Genomic DNA, 27,478 nt, shown 5'->3' with positions numbered 1-27,478 from the left:
GGAATATTTCCCTCTGTGAGAGTGATGGTTGTAATCTGTTTAGAAAGTGAGCATAATAAAATATTAGAAACATTTTAGGAATTAATTTAGTATTAAGAGTGAAGTAGAGAGGCAAGCAAGGGGCCACCATTATTTTCAACTTCAACTATAAAGACTTAGGTCGTGTTTCACCAGCGCAGCCATTGACTGTGGACAACTTTGGGTCCACAGACTATGGGATCATTGTATAACCCACAGACCCAAATAGTGAAGATTAACCAGCATCTCACTTAAAAATTTCTAGTTTCAACCTCTACCATCAGTGTGGTACAAATGTTGAAGATAAGGTTATTCTGGGAAAAATGATGGCTTTTTGCAATAAACATCTAATTCACTAATTAGTTGTTATTAGTATCCTGAAAAGACTGACAGAGCTATGAATGTTGATTCTTCTTAGAGGAGGTTCACAATGGTTATCACAGCCAACAAAATATGCTTCTTCATAGAGTGGATATAATTTGTAAGAAATGTCTGCATTATAAACAGATACTATAAGGGATGATGGTTGGAGCATGGGGACTTGGCCTCCAGATGATCTGAGTACAAATCTCAGCTTTAACATTTTACTCCTTTGACATTTAATATTTAACTTATGATCATCCATTTTCTATTTTGCAAAATGAAGACAAAAATGATCTAGTTTGCATGGTTGTTGAGGATTAGCACTCGTGTTAATACAGTGTCTGGCTAAAGAAAATAGTAAAAAATATTATACAAGTTAATCAAAACCACTATGCCAAATTGTCACACTTACCTTCTGCAATTTCTACTGCCTCAGAGGGGAGAAAAGCTGGGGCATTGTCATTTATATCAGTCACCTGTACCTTGATTATAGTCGTATTAGAAAGCCTGGGCATCCCTTTATCTGTGGCTTGGACAATCAAGCTGGTTTAGAAAAAGAATCAAAGAACGTGATTCATCATCCAGGAATTAGAAAAACAACATAAATATCAAATATCTAGTTGAAAATTTTAAAATGAGCTGACTAGTTACTTTTATTTCTCTCTTGGATTTTCTAAATGGCGTCATTTAAAATGTATTTCATAAGAATGGCACCCTGAAATTTATTTGTTTTTGGCATGTTCAGAGAACCAAATCCAGCAAGCTGCCAGAGATCATGAGGCATTAAAGTCAAAATGGACCACTTCGGAGAGCCAGACTGTAAAATTCAATCCTGTCCTGCAATGAATAATCTAAAAAAATAGAAACACCAATACCTGTACTTTGGATGAGTAGACTGTCTCCACCCTGCCATGTCATGGTCTGGATATTACTACATATTTCCATCTCACTGAACCAACGAAAGATGTAGCCACTAAAAGATGCTTTGTACTGATACTTTTGGATCCAAATAGCAAATCCATCGAAATGCTAGAATTCAGACAGGACGCCGCTATGATGAACACACTTACAGAAGATGCATGATTGGCTAGGATTGTAAAGTAGAGGTAAAAGTCCATGATCTGAAAGAATTTACATAGACTGATTTAATCTCTCTTGGATGATGCTACATGGAGCTTCTCCATCAAACAAACTACAAACCTTATTACTGTCTTCAACTTCTCCTGTTCTCTCACTACCCTTCCAACGTCCAACTAATTATGTCTCTTATCGGTATTACCTCCTGGATGTCACTTGAATTCGTGTTCCCAGCCGTTTCATTCCTACCTTCAGAGTGCTCATGTATGGTAATCACATTTCGCTTTGTCTTGGAGTGAAGAATTTCCTGGGACATGAGCTTGCAGTGTTTTTAAAACCAAGATACTCCAGGCAAACTGGACATGGGACTTTCAGTGCTACATCCACTAAAGTCCCAGGCAAACCTGGACAAGCCAGTCCCCTGTAGCCTCAGCCCCTCACCATTTTTACCTGGAATGCTCTATATTTATTGTATCCTTTCTTACCAGGAATACCTGATAAATTACGAACCTCCCTACTGTGAGTCTCCTCTTGTTCCATCCACCCTCTATATTGCACTCAATTGCTCTAACTAAAATCCTAATTTGAAAACCTGACCTCCCTATTTAAAACCCTTCTTTTGCTCTCCATGTCTCTAAGCGGTTATCCAACCCCTGAACATGTTCACATAAACTTTTTTGTCCTTGCTTTTACATGGAATCCTAGCCCTTACACTTTCTTGGTTTTTCAAAGCTCACATCTCTGCGAGATTTTCATGGACCTTTCATTCGATTTAAATGCACCTTTATGTATTCCCATAGCGCCCTGTATATTCTTCTGCCATAGCAATCATCACTCTTTTTTCTTCATAACGTATTTGTCTGCCTCTTCTGTAAGTTTATTAAGGGCAGGGAGCTGCCTTATTTGCTTTTCTTTAGTAAGTACTGAATGTTGGTTTCTCAATATTTCCCCAGGGTTATACACATATTACATGACAGAGCTGGGATTCAGGCTCATGTGTTGGTCAACTGGAAACCTATGCTTCATGATACTTGTTGAACATACCTCTCTTACTGTGTATACATCATATTCTAATGTATAATTATTGGCTTATTTTTCACTCCCCTCTAAACACGATGAAGGCTAGGAGGGCGACTGAGTAATAAAATGAGTTATTAATGAGAAGATGCTCTTTATTTCAGAAGTGGAATTAGTCTTAGCCAGTTGTGGGGGCTACCTTTTAAGAAACTAAGTCTTGAAAGTTGATACACTTTCACTTTGTTTTCATTGTTAGCTCACTTGATAAATGTTCTTTCTCTTTCCAATCCTAAATTTAAAAATGACATAAAATAAACATCGACTCTGTCTTGGTTTGCATTCCACTTAATATTAAATGATCAGTGCTTAAATCTACTATTCATGAAGAACACAGACTGCCTTCTGCATTATCAGAGTTGGAATATTAGTAGAATAACCACCTGAATATCACACTTATGGAGCCTAACTTCTGGAATAATTATATGTGGAAAGTTTATTTTGTTAGTATGAATGTCAGTCAGATACATATGGAAATATTTTAACAAAAATAATCAACTCATACTGCTCTCTCCCCTGCTGCTTGCACCTCTCAATGTCATCTAAAGTCTCAGCCAAGACATCAAAGTTAAGTTTCTATCAACTCTTCTACTGTAGCCATAATTACCATTATTTTCACAATGTTACAACTTCAGGCATCCTACATAATGTCTTGTCAGATTAAAAAGAAGTGAGATTCTTTGACATGGAGAGAAATATGTTGCTTAGCATGAAACTAAATGGGAAAGGAAAAGGTTTCTCAATGACTTGAAGAAAAAATAAAAAATATGAAGGTGGATGCGCAGATATTCTGTACACAACCTATGCAAGACTTCAAGTCATCTATGATGGCTCTTTTGCAGTTGTGAAACTGTTGGTTGTAGCCAGTCCAACTCACTCCATGTTCCACAACTGTTGCCCTGATTACTATTGCATTTTTTTCCTATTCTCCTATTCTATCAACCATGAGAAGCTTCTTTTACCATGTTAAACTTTAAATAAGGCCTTTGACCAGAAAGGATCTTTTTGATTGTCTTAACAAGTACTAAACTTGTTGGTAGAGGGTTTTTCAAAACTCTCAATTGTATCTTAAATGTCTAGCAAGAATTTTCTATTCCTTCTGAAATTCTGAAAAGAATTAAAATATCAGCCACTAACAGAAATAAATACGAAAAGAAAAACTATGATTTCTGGTTAAAGATTGCAAGCTGACTACACAGGTTTTATCTTCTCTTCCTCTCAAGATTCTTCTAAAACGATATAAAAAATCTTTTATAATAAGTTATGGGATCCGCACCAAGATGGGCGAATAGGAACAGCTCCAGCCTCCAGCTCCCAGAGTGAGCAATGCAGAAGACGGGTGATTTCTGCATTTCCAACTGAGGTACCGGGTTCATCTCACTGGGGCATGTCGGACAGTGGGGGCAGGACAGTGGGTGCAGCCCAACGAGTGAGAGCCAAAGCAGGGCAAGGCATCGCCTCACCCGGGAAGCACAAGGGGGAAGGGAATTCCTTTTCCAAGCCAAGGGAAACTGTGACACACAACACCTGGAAAATCGGGTCACTCCCACCCTAATACTGTGCTTTACTAAGGGTCTTAGCAAACAGCACACCAGGAGATTATATCCTGCACTTGGTTCAGAGGGTCCCAGGCCCATGGAGCCTCCCTCATTGCTAGCACAGCAGTCTGATATCTAACTGCAAGGCGGGAGCGAGGCTGGGGGAGGGGTGCCTGCCATTGCTGAGGCTTAAGTAGGTAAAGCAGCTGGGAAGCTCGAACTGGGTGGTGCCCACCACAGCTCAAGGAGGCCTGCCTGCCTCTGTAGATTCCACCTCTTGGGATAGGGCATAGCCAAACAAAAGGCAGCAGAAACCTCTGCAGATGTAAATGTCCCTGTCTGACAGCTTTGAAGAGAGTAGTGGTTTTCCCAGCACGGAGTTTGAGATCTGAGAATGGACAGATTGTCTGCTCAAGTGGGTTCCTGTCCCCCGAGTAGCCTAACTGGGAGACATCCCCCATTAGGGGCAGACTGACACCTCACACCTCACATGGCTGGGTACACCTCTGAGACAAAGCTTCCAAAGGAATGATCAGACAGCAACATTTGCTGTTCAGCAATATTCACTCTTCTGCAGCCTCCACTGCTGATACCCTGGCAAACAGGGTCTGGAGTGGACCTTGAGCAAACTCCAACAGACCTGCAGCTGAGGGTCCTGACTGTTAGAAGGAAAAATAACAAACAGAAAGGACATCCACACCAAAACCCCAACTGTACATCACCATCATCAAAGACCAAAGGTAGATAAAACCACAAAGATGGGGAAAAAGCAGTGCAGAAAAACTGGAAATTCTAAAAACCAGAGCACCTCTCCCCCTCCAAAGGAATGCAGCTCCTCGCCAGCAACGGAACAAAGCAGGACAGAGAATGACTTTGATGAGTTGAGAGAAGAAGACTTCAGACAATCAAACTTCTCTGAGCTAAAGGAGGAATTACGAACCCAGCACAAAGAAACTAAAAACCTTGAAAAAAGACTTGATGAATGGCTAACTAGAATAATCAATGCAGAGAAGTCCATAAATGAACTGTTAGAGATGAAAACCATGACATGAGAACTACGTGACAAATGTACAAGCTTCAGTAACTGATTCAATCAACTGGAAGAAAGGGTATCAGTGATTAAGGATCAAATGAATGAAATGAAGCGAGAGGTTTAGAGAAAAAAGAGTAAAAAGAAATGAACAAAGCCTGCAAGAAATATGGGACTATGTGAAAAGACCAAATCTATGTCTGATTGGTGTACCTGAAAGTGACAGGGAGAATGTAACCAAGTTGGAAAACACTTTTCAGGATATTATCTAGGAGAACTTCGCCAACCTAGCAAGGCAGGCCAACATTCAAATTCAGGAAACACAGAGAACGCCACAAAGATACTCCATAAGAAGAGCAACTCCAAGACACATAATTGTCAGATTCACCGAAGTTGAAATGAAGGAAAAACTGTTAAGGGCAGCCAGAGAGAAAGGTTGGGTTACACACAAAGGGAAGCCCATCAGACTAACAGAGGATCTCTTGGCAGAAACCCAACAAGCCAGAAGAGAATGGGGGCCAATATTCAACATTCTTAAAGAAAAGAATTTTCAACCCAGAATTTCATATCCAGCCAAACTAAGTTTCATAAGTGAAGGAGAAATAAAATCCTTTACAGACAAGCAAATGCTTAGAGATTTTGTCCCCACCAGGCCTGCCTTACAAGAGACCCTGAAGGAAGCACTAAACATGGAAAGGAACAACAGGTACCAACCACTGCAAAAACATGCTAAAATGTAAAGACCACTGATGCTAGGAAGAAACTGCATCAACTAATGAGCAGAACAACGAGCTAAGATCATAATGACAGGATCAAGTTCACACATAACAATATTAACCTTAAATGTAAATGGACTAAATGCTCCAAATAAAAGACACAGGCTGGCAAATTGGATAAACAGTCAAGACCCATCAATTTGCTGTATTCAGGAGACCCATCTCATGTGCAGAGACACACATAGGCTCAAAATAAATGGATGGAGGAAGATCAACCAAGCAAATGGAAAACAAAAAAAGGCAGGGGTTGCAATTCTAGTCTCTGATAAAACAGAGTTTAAACCAACAAAGATCAAAAGAGACAAAGAAGGCCAAAACATAATGGTAAAGGGATCAATTCAATAAGAAGAGCTAACTATCTTAAATATATATGCACCCAATACAAGAGCGCCTAGATACATAAAGCAAGTCCTTAGAGACTTACAAAGAGACTTAGACTCACACACAATAATAACGGGAGACTTTAACACCCCACTGTCAACATTAGACAGATCAACGAGACAGAAAGTTAACAAGGATATCCAGGAATTGAACTCAACTCTGCACTAAGCAGACCTAATAGACATTTACAGAACGCTCCACCCAAATCAACAGAATATACATTCTTCTCAGCACCACATTGCACTTATTCCAAAATTGACCACATAATTGAAAGTAAAGCACTCCTCAGCAAATATAAAAGAACAGAAATTATAACAAACTGTCTCTCAGACCACAGTGCAATCAAACTAGAACTCAGGATTAAGAAACTCAATCAAGACTGCTCATCTACATGGAAACTGAACAACCTGCTCCTGAATGACTTTGGGGTACATAATGAAAGGGGGCAGAAGTAAAGATGTTCTTTGATACCAATGAGAACAAAGATACAACATACCAGAATCTCTGGGACACATTTAAAGCAGTGTGTAGAGGGAAATTTATAGCACTAAATGCCCACAAGAGAAAGCGGGAAAGATCTAAAATTGACACCCTAACATCACAATTAAAAGAACTAAAGAAGCAAGAGCAAACACATTCAAAAGCTAGCAGAAGGCAAGAAATAACTAAGATCAGAGTAGAACTGAAGGCGATAGAAACACAAAAAACCCTTCAAAAATCAATGAATCCAGGAGCTGGTTTTTTGAAAAGATCAACAAAATTGATAGACCACTAGCAAGACTAATAAAGAAGAAAAGAGAGAAGAATCAAATAGACGCAATAAAAAATGATAAAGGGGATATCACCACCGACCCCACAGAAATACAAACTACCATCAGGGAATACCATAAACACCTCTATGCAAATAAACTAGAAAACCTAGAAGAAATGGACAAATTCCTGGACACATACACTCTCCCAAGACTAAACCAGGAAGAAGTTGATACCTGAATAGACCAACAACAGGCTCTGAAATTGAGGCAATAATTAATAGCCTACCAACCAAAAAAATTCCAGGACCAGACAGATTCACAGCTGAATTCTACCAGAAGTACAAGGGGGAGCTGGTACGATTCCTTCTGTAATTATTCCTATCAATAGAAAATGTGGGAATCTTCCCTAACTCATTTTATGAGGCCAACATCATCCTGATACCAAAGCCTGGCAGAGACACACACAAAAAAAGAGACTTTTAGACCAATATTCCTGATGAGCATTGATGCAAAAACCCTCAATAAAATGCTGGCAAACCGAATCCAGCAGCACATCAAAAAGCTTATCCACCATGATCAAGTGTACTTCATCCCTGGGGTGCAAGGCTGGTTCAACATATGCAAATCAATGACTGTAATCCAGCATATAAACAGAACTAAAGACAAAAACCACATGATTATCTCAACAGATGCAGAAAAGGCCTTTGACAAAATTTGACAGCCCTTCATGATAAAAACCCTCAATAAATTTGGTATTGACGGAACATATCTCAAAATAATAAGAGCTATTTATGACAAACACACAGCCAATATCATACTGAATGGGCAAAAACTGGAAGCATTCCCCCTTGAAAACTGGCACAAGACAGGGATGCCCTCTCTCACCACTCCTATTCAACATAGTGTTGGAAGTTCTGGCCAGGGCAATCAGGCATGAGAAAGAAATAAAGGGTATTCAATTAGGAAAAGAGGAAGTCACATTGTCCCTATTTGCAGATGACATGACTGTATATTTAGAAAACCCCATCGTCTCAGCCCAAAATCTCCTTAAGCTGATAAGCAACTTCAGCAGTCTCAGGATACAAAATCAGTGTGCAAAAGTCACTAGCATTCTTATACACCAATAACAGACAAACAGAGAGCCAAATCATGAGTGAACTCCCATTCACAATTGCTTCAAAGAGAATAAAATACCTAGGAATCCAACTTACCAGGGATGTGAAGGACCTCTTCAAGGAGAACTACAAACCACTGCTCAATGAAATAAAAGAGGACACAAACAAATGGAAGAACATTCCATGCTCATAGATAGGAAGAATCAATATTGTAAAAATGGCCATACTGCCCAAGGTAATTTATAGATTCAATGCCATCCCCATGAAGCTACCAATGACTTTCTTCACAGAATTGGAAAAAACTACTTTAAAGTTCATATGGAACCAAAAAAGAGGCCGCATTGCCAAGACAGCCGTAAGCTAAAAGAACAAAGCTGGAGGCATCACTCTACCTGACTTCAAACTATATTACAAGGCTACAGTAACCAAAACAGCATGGTACTGGTACCAAAACAGAGATATAGGCCAATGGAACAGAACAGAGCCCTCAGAAATAATGCCACACATCTACAACCCTCTGATCTTTGACAAACCTGGCAAAAACAAGAAATGGGGAAAGGATTCCCTATTTAATAAATGTGCTGGGAAAACTGGCTAGCCATGAGTAGAAAGTTGAAACTGGATCCCTTCCTTACACCTTATACAAAAATTAATTCAAGAGGATTAAAGACTTAAATATTAGACCCAAGACCATAAAAACCCTAGAAGAAAACCTAGGCAATACCATTTAGGACACAGGCATGGGCAAGGACTTCATGTCTAAAAGACCAAAAGCAATGGCAACAAAAGCCAAAATTGACAAATGGGATCTAATTAAACTAAAGAGCTTCTGCACAGCAAAAGAAACTACCATCAGAGTGAACAGGCAACCTACAGAATGGGAGAACATTTTTGCAATCTGCCCATCTGACAAAGGGATAATACCCAGAACCTACAAAGAACTCAAACAAATTTACAAGAAAAAAACAAACAACCCCATCAAAAAGTGGGCAAAGGATATGAACAGACACTTCTCAAAAGAAGACATTCATGCAGCCAACAGACACATGAAAAAATGCTCATCATCACTCACCATCAGAGAAATGCAAATCAAAACCACAATGAGGTACCATCTCACACCAGTTAGAAGAGCGATCATTAAAAAGTCAGGAAACAACAGGTGCTGGAGAGGATGTGGAGAAATAGGAACACTTTTACGCTGTTGGTGGGACTGTAAACTAGTTCAACCATTGTGGAAGACAGTGTGACGATTCCTCAAGGGTCTAGGACTAGAAATACCATTTGATCCATCCATCCCATTTCTGGGTATATACTCAAAGGATTATAAATCATGCTGCTATAAAGACACATGAGCACATATGTTTATTGTGGCACTATTCATAATGGCAAAGACTTGGAACCAACCCAAATGTCCATCAATGACAGACTGGATTAATAAAATGTGGCACATATACACCAAGGAATACTATGCAGCCATAAAAAAGGATGAGTTCATGTCCTTTGTGGGGACATGGATGCAGCTGGAAACCATCATTCTCAGCAAACTATCACAAGAACAGAAAACCAAACACCGCATTTTCTCACTCATAGGTGGCAACTGAACAATGAGAACACTTGGACACAGGAAGGGGAGCATCACACACCAGGGCGTGTTGTGGGGTGGGGGGCTGGGGGAGGGATAGCATTAGGAGATACACCTAATGTAAATGACGAGTTAATGGGTGCAGCAAACCAACATGGCATATATATACATATGTAACAAACCTGCACATTGTGCACATGCACCCTAGAACTTAAAGTATAATAAAAAAGAAAAAAAATAAGTTTTAAGTCCATAAAGCTAAACAAATGAGGAAAGATATTAGTGGGTGAAATGAATGAGAAATATCAACAATTTCTGGAAGATGCAAGCAGATTGAAGAGCAGTTGCAGATGAGTGGGCCAAAGGAAATCAGAGATTAAAATCCACTCAGAATGTACAGTATCAAGAGTGGATCCCACTGAAAACTGTAAATTTGAGTGATAATGATGTGTCAATGTAGCTTCATCAAATGTAACAAATGCACCACTCTGGTGGGGATATTGATAATGAGGGAAGCTGTGCATGTGTGTGGGCAGGGATATATAGGAAATCTCTGCACCTTCTCTCAATTTTGCTGTGGACCTAAAACCTCTCTTTCAAAAGTCTTTTAAAAAGCATTCAGAGGAGCATAAAGATACATGAGGAGCAGAGTTGCTCTCAGGTCACCAAGGAGAGACTCAATACATGGCAAAAATTGCAGTGAGGTATTTGGTTAATAGGAAGAATATTTTAAATTCAGATTATTTAAACAGGAAGATGATTTATGTTGGTTTAAATACAGGGTACTCATGTCCCTCTTGCCCATTATTCTTCATTCTCAGCCAAAGAATGCCTTTGGTTCATACTTGGAGTTAGTAATATTGAAAGACCTTCTCTGGAGAACTGAAAGTCCCCTCCCAAAGAAAAGTGAACTCCATATACCGCCATTTGTATGTCATCCTGAAAAGTAGTCAACTTCCTGTGTGGTTCATTTGAAAGTGAATTGTGCTAATCAAATCCCTCTAGCTCACTCAGATGTTCTAATGACTTTGACATTGCCTCACTTATATCTAAGAACCAACACTTAATTTCAGAAAGCCTTCAGCATGAAAAAGAAAGCTCAATATAGACAAAAAGAAAAAAAGAAAACAGTGGAAACAGATATTGAAAGGAACAAAATAAAATTTAAAACAATTCTAATTAATACCTTGGAGAGATATCAGAAGACAACATGTGCATAAAACAAGAGTTGGATATTATTTAAAAAGTCAAACATCAAATAAGAGCTTTTAGTAGTAAAAACAAATATATAATAGCTTCTCAATTTTTAATTAGAAAATAAAAAATTTTAGAAGATTAAAGCTCAGGAAATATCTTCCCAAAATAAAACAAAAACTAAACCCACACACAAACAAGAAATGGAAAGTAGGAAATAAAATATAACTAACAAAGAATCCATCTAGGCGATCCAATACCTAATTGAACAGGATTCAGGAAAATGAAACAGGGCAAAACAACAAACCAAAACTAAAAAATGGGGAGGAAATTTTCAATGAGATAATACAAGAAAATTAAAAGAAACGTCTTTGTATTAAAAGGGAACACTGAATACACAGTACAAGGAGAAACCCACATCAAAATATGTAATTATATTTTAAAGTATTACGGATGATACGTATAACCTATAAATTTCTAGAGAGAAGGAAAAATTTACGCAAAGTAAAAGAATCAGAATGGCGGCCAGGCACGGTGGCTCATGCCTTTAATCCCAGCACTTTGGGAGCCCAAGGCGGGCAGATAAAGGTCAGGAGTTCGAGACCAGTCTGGCCAATATGATGAAACCCCATCTCTACTAAATGATAGTGGGCGCCTGTAGTCCCAGCTACTCAGGAGGCTGAGGCAGGAGAATTGCCTGAACCCGGGAGGCAGGGGTTGCAGGCAGCCAAGATCACACTACTCCAGCCTGGGTGACAGAGCAAGACTCCATCTCAAAAAAAATGAATTAGAATGGCACCGGACTTCTTAATAGCAACACTGAGTTTCAGAGAATAACAGAGCAATGCCTTCAAAATTCTAAAAGATACTTTCAACTTCTCTGTTGCCCACTGCGTATATTACATGAAAGAGTAGAATAAAGACATTTTCAGACATGCAAGGCTCAGATAATTTACTTCTCTGGCACCTTTTCCTGCAAACCTATTGGAAGAGAAAAACATGGGATCTGGAAGTGCTGGCCTGACCTAGGAGAGCTATAAACCAAAGTTATGGGATCTCAGCCTTGCAATAGGCGTATTAACCCAAACTGTTCACGCTAGATGGAGAGGGCATAAAGCAGTAGGAACCAGGTCTTCATGAAAAAAGAGGGCTTGATAGAATATTTGATGAAAGGCAGTTAGAGGAAAAATTAGATGCAGATAACAAAGCTTATGGGATATTTACAAGGAATTAAGTGCATAGATATAGCCAATTGGGCAATCAAGAAAGAAACTCTGGGGGCTTGAGGAGTAGTGATAAAAGGAAATAAAATCATATAATATGATCTGACTATGAAGTAAACATGAATATATTTATATAATATAAACACTAATTACTGATTAAATGAAAAACAGTGATATGAATATAGAAAGAGTTGGAGTGTGAGAAAATAAGGATTTTATACCTATATCTATTATAACAGGAAGTTAAGAGATAATGTTTAAAGTTATAAATCATTACATACTTGTATTTATAGTATCAGAGAAAATCAGTTAATAGTGTCTGCGTCTGGAGGGTTTTAGCCTTGGGAGAGGTGAAGCAGTGGTTGCTGACTTTCATCTATACTTTATACACTATTTGATTTTTTTAAAAATGTATATATTACTTTGATAATACTAAAAAATCAAATTAAGAAAATATGCTTAGATCAAAATCTTTAATCTTTATGTCTATTGAATACTTCTTTTCTGCCTAAACACGCTCACTCCTAAGCAAAAAGAAGAAAGTCAGAGGCATCATATTACCTGACTTCAAGCAATACTATAAGGCTACAGTAATCAAAATAGCATGGTACTGGTATAAACACAAACACACAGACTGATGGAACAGAATAGAAAACTTAGAAATAGAATCACACACCTACAACCATTCAATCTTTGACAAAACCAGCAAAAACCAGCAATAAGGAAAGCCCTCCCTATTCAATAAATGGTGCTGGGACAACCGGCTAACCAGATGCAGAAGAATGAAACTAGATCCTTACCTTTTACCATATACAAAAATTGACTGAAGATGAATTGAAGATTTAAATATAAGACCTCAAGCATAGAAATCCTAGAAGAAAACTTAAGAAATACCCTTCTTGAAACTGGCCCTGGCAAGAAATTTTTGGCTAAGTCCTCAAAAGCAACTGTAACAAAAAACAGAAATTGACAAATGGGATCTAATTAAGCTAAAGAGCTTCTGCACAATAAAAGAAATAATCAAGAGTAAACAGACAACCTACAGAATGAGAGAAAATATTCACTAACTATGCATCTGGCAAAGGTCTAATATCCAGAATCTACAAGGAACATAAATCAAAAAGCAAAAACCAAATAATCCCATTAAAAAATGGGCAAAGGACATGAACAGACACTTTTCAAAGAAAGACATACAAGCAGCCAACGAACATAAAAAATGCTCATGATCACTAATCGTCAGAGAAATACAAATCAAAACATAATGAGATACCAGTCAGAATGGCTATTATTAAAAAGTCAAAAAACAACAGATGCTGGTGAGGTTGTGAAGAAAAGGGAACATTAATACATTGTTGGGAATGTAAAATAGTTCAGTCACTTTGGAAAGCAGTTTGGCGATTTCTCCAAGAACTTACTACAAAGTACCATTGGACCCAGCAATCCTACTGCTGGGTATATTCCCAGAGGAAGGTAGATCATTGTAGCAAAAAGATACATGCATTTATATGTTCATCACCATGCTATTCACAATAGCAAAAAAGATGGACTCAACCTAGGTGCCTGTTAATGGTGGATTGAATAAGGAAAATGTGAACTATGCAGCTATAAAAAAGAATGAAATCATGTCTTTTGCAGAAACATGGATAGAGCTGGAGGCTATAATCCTAAACAAATTAACACAAAAGCAAAAACCCAAAATAGCTCATGTTCTCACTTACAAATGGGAGCTAAACATTGAGCGAACATGGACATAAACACGGGAATAGTGGACACTGTGAACTGCTGAGGGGAGGGAAGGAGGGGGCATGGGTTGAAAAACTACCTATTGAATACTGTGCTCACTACATGGTGCAATACACCTATGTAACAAACCTGCACACGTGTCTCCTGTATCTAAAATAAAATTTGAAATTAAAAAAATAAAAATAAATAAACGTTATGAGAGAATTGCATAAGTAATATGCAAATACTATGCCATTTTATACAAGAAATGTGAGCATCCATGGATTTTTGTATGGGGGAGTGGGAGGGACGCAGTGGAGAGTCCCACAACCAATACCCCATGGATACTGAGAGATGACTGTACTTTAAGAGATTCTAATGCAAACATATTTTGAAGTCTTCTCCTTTCATTCAACCCAACCTCTCCCCTTGGTCTCCATGACATTATCTTTTTCTAGATCTTTCTATACCCTAAATATATTTTGCAGTTCCTATTTATCTGCTGAATCCTGAAGTGGTGATAAGTCACCACTCCTCAATTCTCATTTTACATATTCTCCCTAGGTAATTCATTTTACACATTTTCCCTGGATGAATCTCAAATCTACATCTTGAGTGAAGATCCCTACCCTGAGCTACAGATTATTATTTTCAATTGCCTAAAGGGTATCTTCACTTTTGTCCTTGTATTGGTCCTTCTACCTCAAATACCCAGAATAAAAAATCATAATCTCCATCTATTCTTCTCCCTTCCTTTCCTAAGCAGAAATTTCAGAACCATTCTATCTCTTTTCTTGCTCAATAAATTCAATTGGTGGTCAAGTTCCTATGGATTCCATATTCAAATCAACATTTTAGTAAGTACCTTCCTTCTGTCCCCACTACACCATCCATGTAACAGACTTTTCATTGCTGCAGTCTAGCTCAGCTTGTTGACCTAAGCTAGTTCTCTTTCTCTTGCAGTGCATCCATTACGAGGTGTCTTTAGAAATAAGGACACTAACATTCGTTCAACTGCTTATAGTTGTATATAGTTCACAGAATACTGTATAGTTTCCATTACGAGACACCGAAAGTCTTTCAAAACTTGCCTGCTGCCTCTTTTATTACCCTACACTTAGTTACTTCTTTGGTGTGCTGTACTACTTGCTACTTCCAAACATGTAAAACACTTTCACATACCCGTGTCTTTCTTCGTGCCTTTGGCCCCAAATCCTTTTTATTCCCTTTTTCTCAGGGCATCAATAGACTGGGATTCCAATCCCAGCTTTGCTTTTCATGAATTGTGTATTTTAATTAACATCTCATTCCATTTCCTACATTGTCTGTAAAATTGCTTTCTCCCACAGTCATAATGAGCATTCAATGGAGAATACACTGAGTTTAGCATTGTTCCTGAAAATAACTGCTTGCCTTGAATATTTACTTATTTTGTAAATGTACATGCATATACTTTTAAGATTCATTCACATCATAAAATAAGCCCTGCAATCATTCACATCGGCTAGAATCATGTTCTACCATGTACTATCTTCGGATTCTTGGCCAAACCACTTTACCTCTCTGAGTTCCCATTTCTTTATTTTATAAATCATGTCTATTACGAGAATTCACTTAGATAATGAATGTGAAGCAGGAGTTCCATAAATGGCAACTATTGTGATTATTAATGTGCCTTCTGCCATATATTTTACTAGGACTTGATTTTCTTTTTCTTGTATTCTTTTTTCGAGACGAAGTCTCACTCTTGTTGCCCAGGCTGGAGTGCAGTGGTGGGATCTCGGCTCACTGCAATCTCCACCTTATGGGTTCAAGTGATTCTCCTGCCTCAGCCTCCCAGGTAGCTGGGATTACAGGCGCCCGCCACCTTGCCCGGCTAATTTTTGAACTTTTAGTAGAGGCGGGGTTTTGCCATGTTGGCCAGGTTGGTCTCAAACACCTGACCTCAGGTGATACACCCGCCTCAGCCTCCCAAAGTGCTGGGATTACAGGCGTGAGCCACTGTACCCAGCCAGGACTCGATTTTCAAGCTCCTTGAGAACAAGGGCTGTTACATTTGTCTTTGTGTCGCCAGCTTTGTGCTTGATAAATAGCTTTTTATATATTCATAAACATCAGACAGAAATTAATGCCTATTTTATAATTTGTCATCAAATTTTCCACTGAATTTTCTTCTGTGTGGCTTAATATGAAAACTAAAAATTATTTAATACATTCATATTTAGTAGAATCATGACTAACACTATCTCCCTTTTTCCATTTTGTGTTTTATTACTATTATTTTTTAAAAATGCATCACTAATTAAAGGTTAAATTGCCCAAGTCTTGGAAATTGAAGGATATAATAGGAAATCTTTTCTTTTTCAATTTTTAGTTTTTGTGGGTACATAGTAGGTATATACATTTTTGGGTTACATGAGATATTTTGATACAGGCTTGCAATGTGTAATAATTACATCAGAGTAAGAAGGGGTATCCATCACCTCAAGCATTTATCCTTTGTGTTAAAAACAATCCAAATCTTTTAGTTATTTTAGTTATACTCTTTTTGTTATTTTTAAATGTATAATTAAATTTTTGACTGTAGTTACCTTTTTGTACCAGCAAATACTGGGTCTTATTCATTCATTCCAACTATATTTTGTACCCTTTAGCCATCCCCACTTCCCCTCAATCCTCCCTGACCCTTCCCAGCTTCTGGTAACCATCCTTCTACTCCCTATCTGCTTGAGTTCATTTGTTGTAATTTTTAGCTTCCACAAATAAGTGAGAATATGTGATGTTTGTATTTCACTTAACATAATGACTTCTAGTTCCATCCATGTTGTTGCAAATGACTGGATCTCATTCTTCTTTTTTAATGGCTAAATAATACTCCGTTGTGTATACGTATCCCATTTTCTTTATCCATTCACCTGGATAAATGGAAACTTAGGTTGCTTCCAAATATTGGCTATTGTGAATATTACTGCAATAAATTGTCAATATAGTGATTTCTTTTTGGTGAGTATATACCTAGGATCAGGAATGCTGGATTGTATGGTAGCTCTATTTTTTTTTTTTTTGAGGAAATGTTTTATATTTTAAAACAAAGAGCTGAAATTGGGATACTTTCCTCAATCAGACAAAATAGCAATACTTCATAAGTAAAAAGCTGAAAGCTAAATGAGACTGTTTCCAAAATACTCACTAAAGGTGTAGCAGACTAGGGAAAATCCTCCTTTATTTCTTATTGCCTTAAATATCAAGAAAAGCACTAAAGGATAGAAGCCACACCACACCAGGAGTTGTGAGTGGGTGTGGGGAGAGCCCAGGGAGGCAAGAGGTTTAAAATAATTCCTTGCCTTGATGATGCTGGAGAGAGAAAGAGCGTGTGTAGGGGGTCGGGTGGCGGGTGGGGGTCACCTGTATGTATCTCTCTGTGACAATGTGTAGGGGTTCAACTTCTCTCTGTTCTTGCTTCTTCAAGCCTAGAATTAAATTCTTCATGGGGATGGGAGAGAGTCACTTTTTAATACTGGGACCAATTTAATGTTGTAAACATAGAAACCATGACGCAAATAGGAAAAAGTTGAAAGAAATTAGATTTAATTGTTAATTAGGTTCCATTGAGTAAGAACACTGTAACGGAAAGTCCTTGACATCGGAAAATGCTTAGTTCCTAGAACACAGCAGACCTTTAATAATTCCTGAATTTGTAATCACTCAGCTAGATTGAGATTTATCTGCAGTCATCCATGGAAAAGGAGAAAAAGTTTCATGCTTAAACAATTACTATAGAAACAACGTAGCAGGGAATAGGTTTTAATATATTTAAACAACAAGTACCAATAACTATTATGCTAAAATATTATTTTAAAATTTATAATAGTTAATACAGGATAAAGTCTTAAACTTTTAAAATACTTTTGAAGTATATTAAAAAACTAAACAGTTAACAAAAAGCTAAACATTTAAATTTTTAGTGTTGGGAGGTTTTCCAGAGGGTACTTAATCCAATATATCCAGTAAGATATTCCAGTTTAACCAGCTCTCATTGCTCAACCACATGCACACGTTATAATTTTTTCATAAAACATAACAGTAGTCTGGCATAGAAGCATACTGACACTCACTGTCTTTGGTATACTGTACCTGTGTTTTCCTTAAATAGGACGTCTGCTCTGCAGCTCTACAGTGGAAAGAGGGTGACTTAGAAGCAGAATACTTAAGTGCAAGTTCAAGTTTGATCCTCAAATTATCCTATGACCCTGAGCAAGCCACTGTATTTCTGTTGTCTTATCAGCAAATAAGAAAATGCCCACCTTAACATCCTCATGAGGTGCTTGCAAGGATTAAAGAGAATACAGCATGGGCAAGGCCTTTTGGAAAAACACAAAAATGCAACATCTATCTAAAGCATACTAAAATGTTCAGTAAGAGAGCTAAGCCTCTCTTGGACCACAGGCTGCCTGACTGCTTCTCCAGAGACAAATAAAATGAACAGTTTCTTATATTTTCTTCCAGAAGCATTCCAAATATGCGGGTGTGCTTTTACTCAAACAGGCATGCTGGATAAGCACTGTAATGGGTCTCGTTACTGCCTTCACTTAGTCACATATCCTAGAGCTCCATCCTCATTGGCACACAGAGTTATGCCTCTTTCTTTTGTAATATCAGCTTCATGGTATTCTATTCCAGGGTTCTGCTAAATCTTTAAGCAGTCCCCACTCATGGATATTTTAGAATTCTTAAGAGTCTTTTGATGGCCGGGTGCAGTGGCTCATGCCTGTAACAACAGCACTTTGGGAGGCCAAGATGGGTGGATCACTTGAGGTCAGGAGTTTGAGACCAGCCTGGCCAACATGGTGGAACCCCATCTCTACTAAAAATCAAAAATGAACTGTGCATGGTGGCAGGCGGCTGTAATCCCAGCTACTTGGGAGGCTGAGGCAGGAGAATTACTTGAACCCAGGAGACGGAGGCTGCAGTGAACTGAGATTGTGCCACTACGCTCCAGCCTGGGTGACAGAGTAAGACTCCGTCTCAGAAAAGAAAAGAAAAAAAAAAAAAGCCTTTTGCTTCCACAAATTGTGATGCCATCACTATCTCTCTGTGTAAGTCTAGTCTTTTGTAGCACTGATTTTTTTGAACACCAAGAAAACTAAAACAATGTTATTCTTTCCTTTGCTGAATTCTGTATAAGGCTGGCATATCTTAGACTCTAGGGGCACAGAGTTTTAATGTTAAATGTATGCTTTTAATAAGATCATTTCTATTAGATCAAAGAACTGCAACAAGACCTTGAAGACAGTGTTGTACTTTCGCATGCAAGAATAAAAAATCAAAAAGCAAAGTATCCCTCAGTCTTCACCATTTTTCAAAAACAATAACAACAGACACCTGCAGAGGGTTCTCTAGTTCATTAGGCATTTCACAAACATTATCTTTTTAGTGTCCCCCATTTAGTGCTTAATAGCATCACAAATTCATAAAATCTTAGAACTAGAAGGGACCTTAAAGTTTTGCTATTTTAATCACTTTTCCCAAATACAAATAATTGCTAAGACTATTCTTAATATCAAAAAGAGTGGATCAAAGAGAATATCAACAAGTTGGATCAAAGGGATAACACATTTACAACTAAGCTTACATAACAGGAAGTTATGGACAAAACAGCAATGTTGTCAGCAAGCAGGCAGAATAAATGGAGCCAATGGATCTGAACCCTGGACCAACCTGTAGGAGCTGGTGTGCTCGTAATCTAGAATCCCTTTTGTTGTTATCACACCACTTAGCGCATCAATCTGGAATGCTTCTTCTTGGTTGCCAGAGAGAATAGAATACTCAATCAGGCCATTCAAACCACTGTCCAGGTCGGTAGCAAAAACCTGTGAGGAACCGACTGTTTCATTAGACAAGCTTTATTCTGCAGTATGGGTTCAGTCTGTTTTTCAGAGACATGCATTAAGAAAGAATCACAACTTGTCAAACATATTTTAAAATCAATGATTAAATGAAATACCAACAAACAACTGAAGCTTACATATAACTTTATGATAAACTGAGTGACGGAGAAATTCTTCATCCAAAGAATTTCCAAATAGCTCTCAGTAGACATGGTACAAGTTTTTGAGGTACAATTTTATGCAATGGTGTCCCTTCACCCAAGATGCAAATTTCAGGGAGAGAACGTCTGTGTGACCGAGAGAGGCGAGGCAGTTCACGACACCTTTGGCAGGGTGGGAGTGGGAGGCAGGTCAATATCTTGATGACAACCCCACCAAGACTGCGTCGACAGAGGGTCAGACCCTCAAAGGAAGTTTGTGGGGCTGTAACCAAAGGAGGGCATTGAGTAGTGTGGGGGCAAAACCCCAGAAGCAACCACCACAATTGGTATGAGCTCCAGAGCCTCCTCCATTTCTAATTTTCTGAACAGGACACAGCAGAATGGTAGTGCTAGCTTCCTGGGAACTCAATGATTGAAAAATGGAAAGAACAAAGTTCATTCTATCTGTCCCTGACTCGGCCTTCTACAAGTCTGCCATAGTTTGAAGCGCTGATGGGTCAGGCTCTCTCTCATTCAGTGTACCTGGGTTTTATATGGGTCTTTGCCTTCACTTATTTCACACTGAACAATTTAGCTCCATCCCAGCTAGCATGTGGGACAGAGAAGTGAAACGCTGCAGCGCCCCAGTGTGGGGATCCTCTTGTGACAAGGTGGCATTGGAGGCATCTCCCATCCCCACTGATCAGCCTCACTGGGCAGGGATGATAAAGACTGGAAAAGTGAATGTCCTCACTTTCTTCTGAAACATCTCAGTCATGGCTGAAACCAGGGTAAAGACACAGCACATCTGGAACAGGCTGGTGACTAGAGCAATCAGGCTGCTATAATACAAAATACATCTGCAGTCATAGCCTAGGGGATCCCAGATGTCCTGGATGGGGTGTAGGGGTACAGAGCTAAAACTCCAAGGCAGCTGAGACTCTATTGGTCTTGTTTTCACCAACAGCAGGGATATGTGCATCAGAAACTGGAATTGAAGTAAAAGAAAGCTTTTTTTTTTTTTTTTTTGAGACTGAGTTTTGCTCTTATTGCCCAGGCTGGGGTGCACTGGCGCGATCTCAGCTCACTGCAACCTCTGCCTCCCAGGTTCAAGCAATTCTCCTGCCTCAGCCTCCCAAGTAGCTGGGACTACAGGTGCCCGCCACCACACCAGGCTAGTTTTTGTATTTTTAGTAGAGATGGCGTTTCACCATGTTGGTCAGACTGGTCTCGAACTCCTGACCTTAGGTGATCCACCTGCCCCGGCCTCCCAAAGTGCTGGGATTACAGTTGTGAGCCACTGTGGGGTCTTTTTATGTAATGAGCTCTTTACTGCACAGTAAAGAGCTGTTGCAGGTTTTGTCCAGAAAATTCGCTAGCATGCCATGAAACGCCTTACCCCACCTAGCCCAAAGAAAAAGCGGTGTAATAAGCATGAAGTGCTGACCACAGCCATGACATTCCAGAGGCCAAAAGGAATGGCCATCGCTGTGGTTAACTTTGCCTGGAAGTTGGATTTACACTGATTTCCTTTGCAGTCATAGGAGGTTGGAGAGCTCCTAATGCCCAGCTTCATGACTGCAAAACTCCAAGGCAGCTGAGACTCTATTGGTCTTGTTTTCACCAACAGCAGGGATATGTGCATCAGAAACTGGAATTGAAGTAAAAGAAAGGCTTTTTTTTTTTTTTTTTGAGACTGAGTTTTGATCTTATTGCCCAGGCTGGGGTGCAGTGTGAAGGGAAAGCTGAAACAAACACTTGTCCTGACGCAGGTGGAGAAAGTATCAAGGATGGGTGGGTTTTACAGCATGAACAAAACTGCCCTGTGAATGGATGCTTCTCCAGGACTTGGGACCTTTTCCTGAGATGGGGCTAGTCCTGAAAGCAGATCCATCCACATGCCTGTTCGCCCTTGAAGATTCAGTGTAAATATCATTATTCTGTGAAATCTTACACTTTTCCTCCAGGAGGAGGCTGTGTCTCCTCTCTTCACTCATTACACTAAATGCATACTTCTATTGTATTAATAAATGCATATTTCTAGTGCTCAACAGTGCTCCCAGAGAAAGCAGATGTCAGTAACTGAGCACTGAATAAATAAAGAGGAAGAGACAGTGCAAGAATATCAGATTTTCTTTAACCTAAGGTTTCACCCCATCTATAAAATGTACATGACTTGGAAAGACTGTTGGACTACAGGGCTTAGAAATTTTGATATGCATTGATTTGTAATAATTCTCTCTCTCTCTCATTCTCTCTCTCTCTCTCTCACACACACACACACAAATATGTTTCTGTTACCTGTATGACATGAGCATTGTAGAATTCGCCTTCAGACACTGATGCTTGGTAAACACTTTGTTCAAAGCGTGGTGAATTATCATTCTCATCCTGTATCAAGACTGCTACTTTGCAATAGGCTCTATGCCCGCTACTTTCAGCTAAAACGATGAGTTGTACCTCATTTCTGACTTCAAAATCAAGAAACTTGGGTTCTTTCACAGTGAGTTGTCCTATTTTTATTACCAAGGAGGAAAAAAAAAAGAAAATGATGTTGTAGTTATTCTTTTATTTTTATTTTGTTTATTTATTTATTTTTGAGACAGTCTCTCACTGTCGCCCAGGCTGGAGTGCAGTGGCAAGATCGCGGCTCACTGCAACCTCCGCCTCCCGGGTTCAAGTGATTCTCCTGCCTCAGCCTCCCGAATAGTTGGAGTTACAGGCACCTGCCACCACGCCCAGCTAATTTTTTGTATTTCTAGTGGAAACAGGGTTTCACCATGTTGGCCAGTCTGGTCTCAAACTCCTGACCTTGTGATTCACCCGCCTTGGCCTCTGAAAGTGCTGAGATTATAGGTGTGAGCCATAGCACCTGGCCGTAGTTATTCTTAAAATGACCCAAAGCATCTTTGCCTCATGTGCTCACAGCTCACCTGTCCCGCAAAAGCCTCCCATTGGCAGCCCTCCTTTCCCCACCAACCAGGGTCATTGTGAAAAGATTTGGGATCTTGCAGATGTTTGCAGGTTCAAATATGTAGAGGGAAAGAAACCAGGAAATACCAAGACCTGGGAGCTATCTCTCTCCATATTTCCCCCCGGCCATGTCTGGTAAGTCTGTCTTGCAAATATATCTTCACTCCAGTCTCACTACTGCTGCCCTCCTTCAAGCCACCAGCACTTCCCACCTTGTCCCCTGCATTAGCCACAAAACTGGTCTCTCCCCAATCCAGTTTTCATTCTGAATTTAATAAAAAAAGACACTGTCGTTGTTCTGCATGAAACCCTTCCATGACCATAATCTGCATCTGCTCCTTGAATACTTATTAAAGAGTCATCATGCATACGGTTCCATCAGCCTGGAATGGCTCCCACAGCTATCTTTCCTCAGGGATTTTTCCACATCACCATCCCTGTACCATTAGCCTCCCAAAAGTCTCTTACAAAGCCTCTGCATTTTCCGGCAGCTGCATCATCACTTTGTTCACCTTCACCTGTCTTTGTCCTATTACTCCTCTTGTTTATAAGCTCCATACACCATCTCTTATGCACCATCATCTCTCCAATGTCTAGCTCAGGGTCTGGCCTCCCGAAGGCACACAGTAATACTTTTATGCCCTCATATAAAAGGCAGATCCAGGTTAGGGAAGCAGATTTTTGAGGGTGATGCCATGCTCTAGTTTCCCCCACCCCTGACAAATTAAGAAACTTAGTCCTTTAACATAATTTCCATGTCTAGTTTTTACTGTTTTTTTCCTCGACTTTACAACAAAATTTCCGACTCAATGTATTATTTTTATTTACTTGGCTTTCACTGTCAGCAAGTCCATCAGATAGACAGTTGCTGAATGAACACTAATTTGGAGTTAGAGAAACCTGAAACCAGGCATAAATCCCAGGCCTAGAAATTTAATTTAGGTCAATTACCTGGCTCCACCACCTCCTAACTTTGTGACCTGGATAAGTTATGCGGTTGACGTAAAGCTGAGTCTCCTTTTCTGTAAAATGGGATGTTAACAATGACTTCGCACAGTGGCTGTGAGGAGCAAGTGACATAATGCTTATTTGGAATGTCTCTTTGTAGTAACAGGTAAAGTCCATGATGTACTACCCATGTTTGTCTAACCCTCATCACCACATATGGATTTAATGTCTCTGTGAACTCTGAATTTAGAAAGAGAACATTTAACAGCCATAAACTACTAGAAGTTCGATCCTCTGGTAGAAGAATCTGTACTGTTTCCAGAACTATGGCCTGGGAGCTGCAGTTTTTATTGCTCTATCTGAATCAGCTTCCCCAGATAACCTAGTCCAAGAAGATTTAGGTCATCTGGTACCTACCTGAATTCTAGTGGGAGGCATATCCTGTTCAGATATTCTATCTTTGTTATTGGGTGCTTTGGGGGAGATTTTGTAGTCTATATTCTGTTAGGAAAAAACCCACTATATTATATATTAACTCACTATACTACCAAATATAAAATTTCGTATACTCAGTGTCATTTTTTTGACATCAAATTTAGTTACCAGTTTAGTACTAGAACCAAATTACTTCACAAACCACAGTCTGTCGTGACCAACACCCCTGGCAGAAAATTTAGAGTAGCTCTAACTTTGGGCAGCTGGAGAATAATTAAGATGCCTTTGATATGCTGGTGATGAAACTAGGTGGGCTTCAGAAACCTCCCTGAAACAAAGGCTGATTCCCACACCCCAAAATGTTACTGGAGCCCGAGTCTGAGGTGGGTCCACAGCTCTCACCCAGATCTCTCGTCTCCACCAAACAGAGCACTTGCCTGGCTATCATGTTCTGTTACTGTTTGTAAAGGAAAAATGGAATAGAAATGCAACTAAATTGCCCATGTCACTGAGGAGAAAGTGTGCCAATTATAGTGCAGATCAAAGTAGGTTTTTAATAAAAGGCTTGTGTTTAGGCTTTGATAATTGGAATTTTGCACTTGGAATGAGTCGACGGTTCTAATGCTTTCCTTGCATGGTTTTTATTTTTGGGGTAATAACTGGCATATGCTGTGAAAGTCATGCAAGTAGAAAAGACAATAACCAGTCTGTGGGATGATTCAAGGCTGGCTCACCTACTAGATCCACATTTTTCCTTGGATAATACATGTGTAGTTTTCACAAAGGCATCAAGCATGTACTGTCATCAGTGAGATGAAAGTACTACTGGGCTCTGTCTAATGGTATAAGCGGAAACTAACACCTTCCTTAGAGTAAGAAGCCTCACAAATGCTAAATTCATGTCCTTGCTTATATGTTGATGTGCCACTTATGTAATAACTTGAGAAAAAATTGTAGTAACATTTTTCTTCTAAAAAAATACATACATTGTATAGCTTTTGGCAAAGTTATGAAATACACATCCAAATGAGATTAAGATTCATCAAATGTTACATGCTTGATAACATAATCAGGTTATTTCCATCAATTATATACTGCGTACATGCATTTGTGCAAATCAAAGCAGAATGTGATATTTACGTTATTCAGTAACTTTCAAACCCTCTCCTACTTAAACAATGTCTTTGAAACATTGAAAGTTTGATCAGTTTTGTTTTGCGCCACTCTAATAATACTAAAACGAATGCTGCCATCTGTTATTTACATACAAAACCTTAGTCAAGCTCTAAAATTGCTGCTGGTTTAGACAGTGAGAAATACATGTTTTTACGCTAAAGTGGCATGAAGTTTAAATACAGAGTCAATTTGGTTTGTGACTATGGAACAGAGGGTAAACTGGCACAAATTGACAGAAAACACAGTTCTCATCAGAGATCTGTCTAATGACAACTTATTAAACTAATTACTAATAAAATGGTTTTCTCACACTTTTATTCTTGTTACTATAATCTTAGAGATAAATATTATTGATTTGTTATACGTATTAGTCTCACATTTTAAGTGGTGTATGTTTAAAATACATACATTCAGAAAATCTATACAATTAGATACAATTTTAATGGTAATTTGTCAAAGGTAGCACAAAAGATGCATTTAATATCATAATTAAAGTTTTAAAAAAGCTTTCTTGACAGCAGTATGGTAAACTATACACTTAACCGAGCTTCATGATAAAAGAACTAAAATGCATGATAAATTATATATATAATACACATATTTGCATAGATATGTATGTGTATGTATTACAACGCATTATTGAGTTGGTACAGTTGTAAGAATTCCACAGAGGACAAAACAGAAATGAAGACAGGGATCCTGAGAGGTTAGCAAGTAATTACAGCTCAATTTTGTTCCAAAGATTTCTACCACAACCTTCTATCTTACTATTCATTTCTGATAGTTGCATGGAGTGTGGAAAATAAGGTGAGAACTCACAAAAGGTGAAGAGGCTAATAGGGAAAACCAGCATAAAGCTGGACACCTAAAGGCTACATATATTCCAAATCAGTGGCCATTATTGGAAAAAAAAAAAAAAGAGAAACAAAACTGAAACTGAAGCAGAATTAGCAATGTGAACATAACTGAAATTTGCTGAAGTGTTTCAAATTGTGTAGATATTAAAGAACAAAATCATGAATACAATCCTCAGATGGATGCATCATCAAAGTCACCCATATGATCACAGAAGGATTACAATCTGCAGCAACAGTGATGAGTTAAAAAGAAAGAGACTACAACTTCTAATTACAATGTTCTTCCAAAAGGTATTGGCCAAAAATCCACCAGAAACTTGACTCCTTTTTTTAACCTTGGTGTTGATTGAAAGGGAGAAAAAAACCTTATGTATTAGTTTAAGCCTGAATTTATGGTAGCTACACTATCATAGTTATACATATTTAAAACTCTTAGAAATTAAATTTAAACTAGCTTCTCCCTGATGATTCTCCAGGTGAATTGCAGAAAAGAAAGCAAATCCTCTTTTACGGGCATAAATTCAACCAAGGCTTCAAAGAATCATCAAAGAGCTTTCAAGGATAATGAGTAGCTCATAGTCTACAAGCACTAAAATTGTAGAGAAACAAGGCACCATAAATGACAGAAAGCAACCCATAGACAACAGAACCAAACAATCAAAGACTTCAGATGCAGGAATTGTTGGACACAGAATTATTATATATGTTTAAATACATTAAAAACCCTTGGAAATAAGAGCAAGGAACAAGAGGCTATTTTTCAAAAGCAAAGAAGAGTTGAAAAAGAACTCAACAGAACTTTTGGAAATGAAAAATACAATTCCCCAGAATGAAGAGAAAGACAGATGAAAAATATAAAAAAGAGATGTAGGAAAGATCACATAGCCCAACATTTGTCTAATTGGAGTTCCAAGGAAAGATACAAATGAATGGCGTTTAGATCAACAGCTGGCTTCTTAATGCAACAATGGGACGCCAGAAGCCAGTAGAATAATATCTTACTATGATGAGAGAAAATAACTGTGAATCTAGAATTACAAGATGAGCAAAAGTATTTTAAAAGCATGGATTAAATAACTACATTTTTTGACTACCTAAATCTGAGAGAGATTACTATATAAACCATCACTAAAGGAGATAGTTCAAGCAGAAAAAAATAATAATAATAATAGAAGAAAGGCTGAGATGTAAGAAAGAATGGTTAGCAGAGACATCA

The 27,478-nt window shown here is 38.6% G+C and overlaps 1 protein-coding gene across 4 annotated transcripts in view; it reads right to left on the bottom strand.

Annotated features, from left to right (window-relative positions):
* DCHS2 (dachsous cadherin-related 2) overlaps positions 1-27,478 on the bottom strand; it is a 265,813-nt gene that overhangs the window by 7,310 nt on the left and 231,025 nt on the right. The window contains exons 15-18 of one of the 4 annotated variants that reach the window (XR_002522266.2): positions 22,175-22,386; positions 19,478-19,715; positions 17,980-18,016; positions 894-924 (exon numbers count right to left, since the gene is read on the bottom strand). Coding sequence is in view for 3 of the 4 variants with exons in the window: in XM_009207736.4 (XP_009206000.3) it covers positions 794-924; positions 19,564-19,715; positions 22,175-22,386 (495 nt within the window). In the remaining variant the exon portion in view is untranslated. Of the gene's footprint in view, positions 1-793; positions 925-16,615; positions 18,017-19,477; positions 19,716-22,174; positions 22,387-27,478 lie in introns of those variants that run through there. The other 3 variants (XM_009207736.4, XM_021938883.2, XM_021938884.2) reach the window with 3 other exon arrangements.

Source organism: Papio anubis, chromosome 3, assembly GCF_008728515.1.
Source record: "Papio anubis isolate 15944 chromosome 3, Panubis1.0, whole genome shotgun sequence".
Lineage (NCBI taxonomy): Eukaryota > Metazoa > Chordata > Mammalia > Primates > Cercopithecidae > Papio > Papio anubis.
This window is presented reverse-complemented; position numbering and strand designations above follow the sequence as displayed.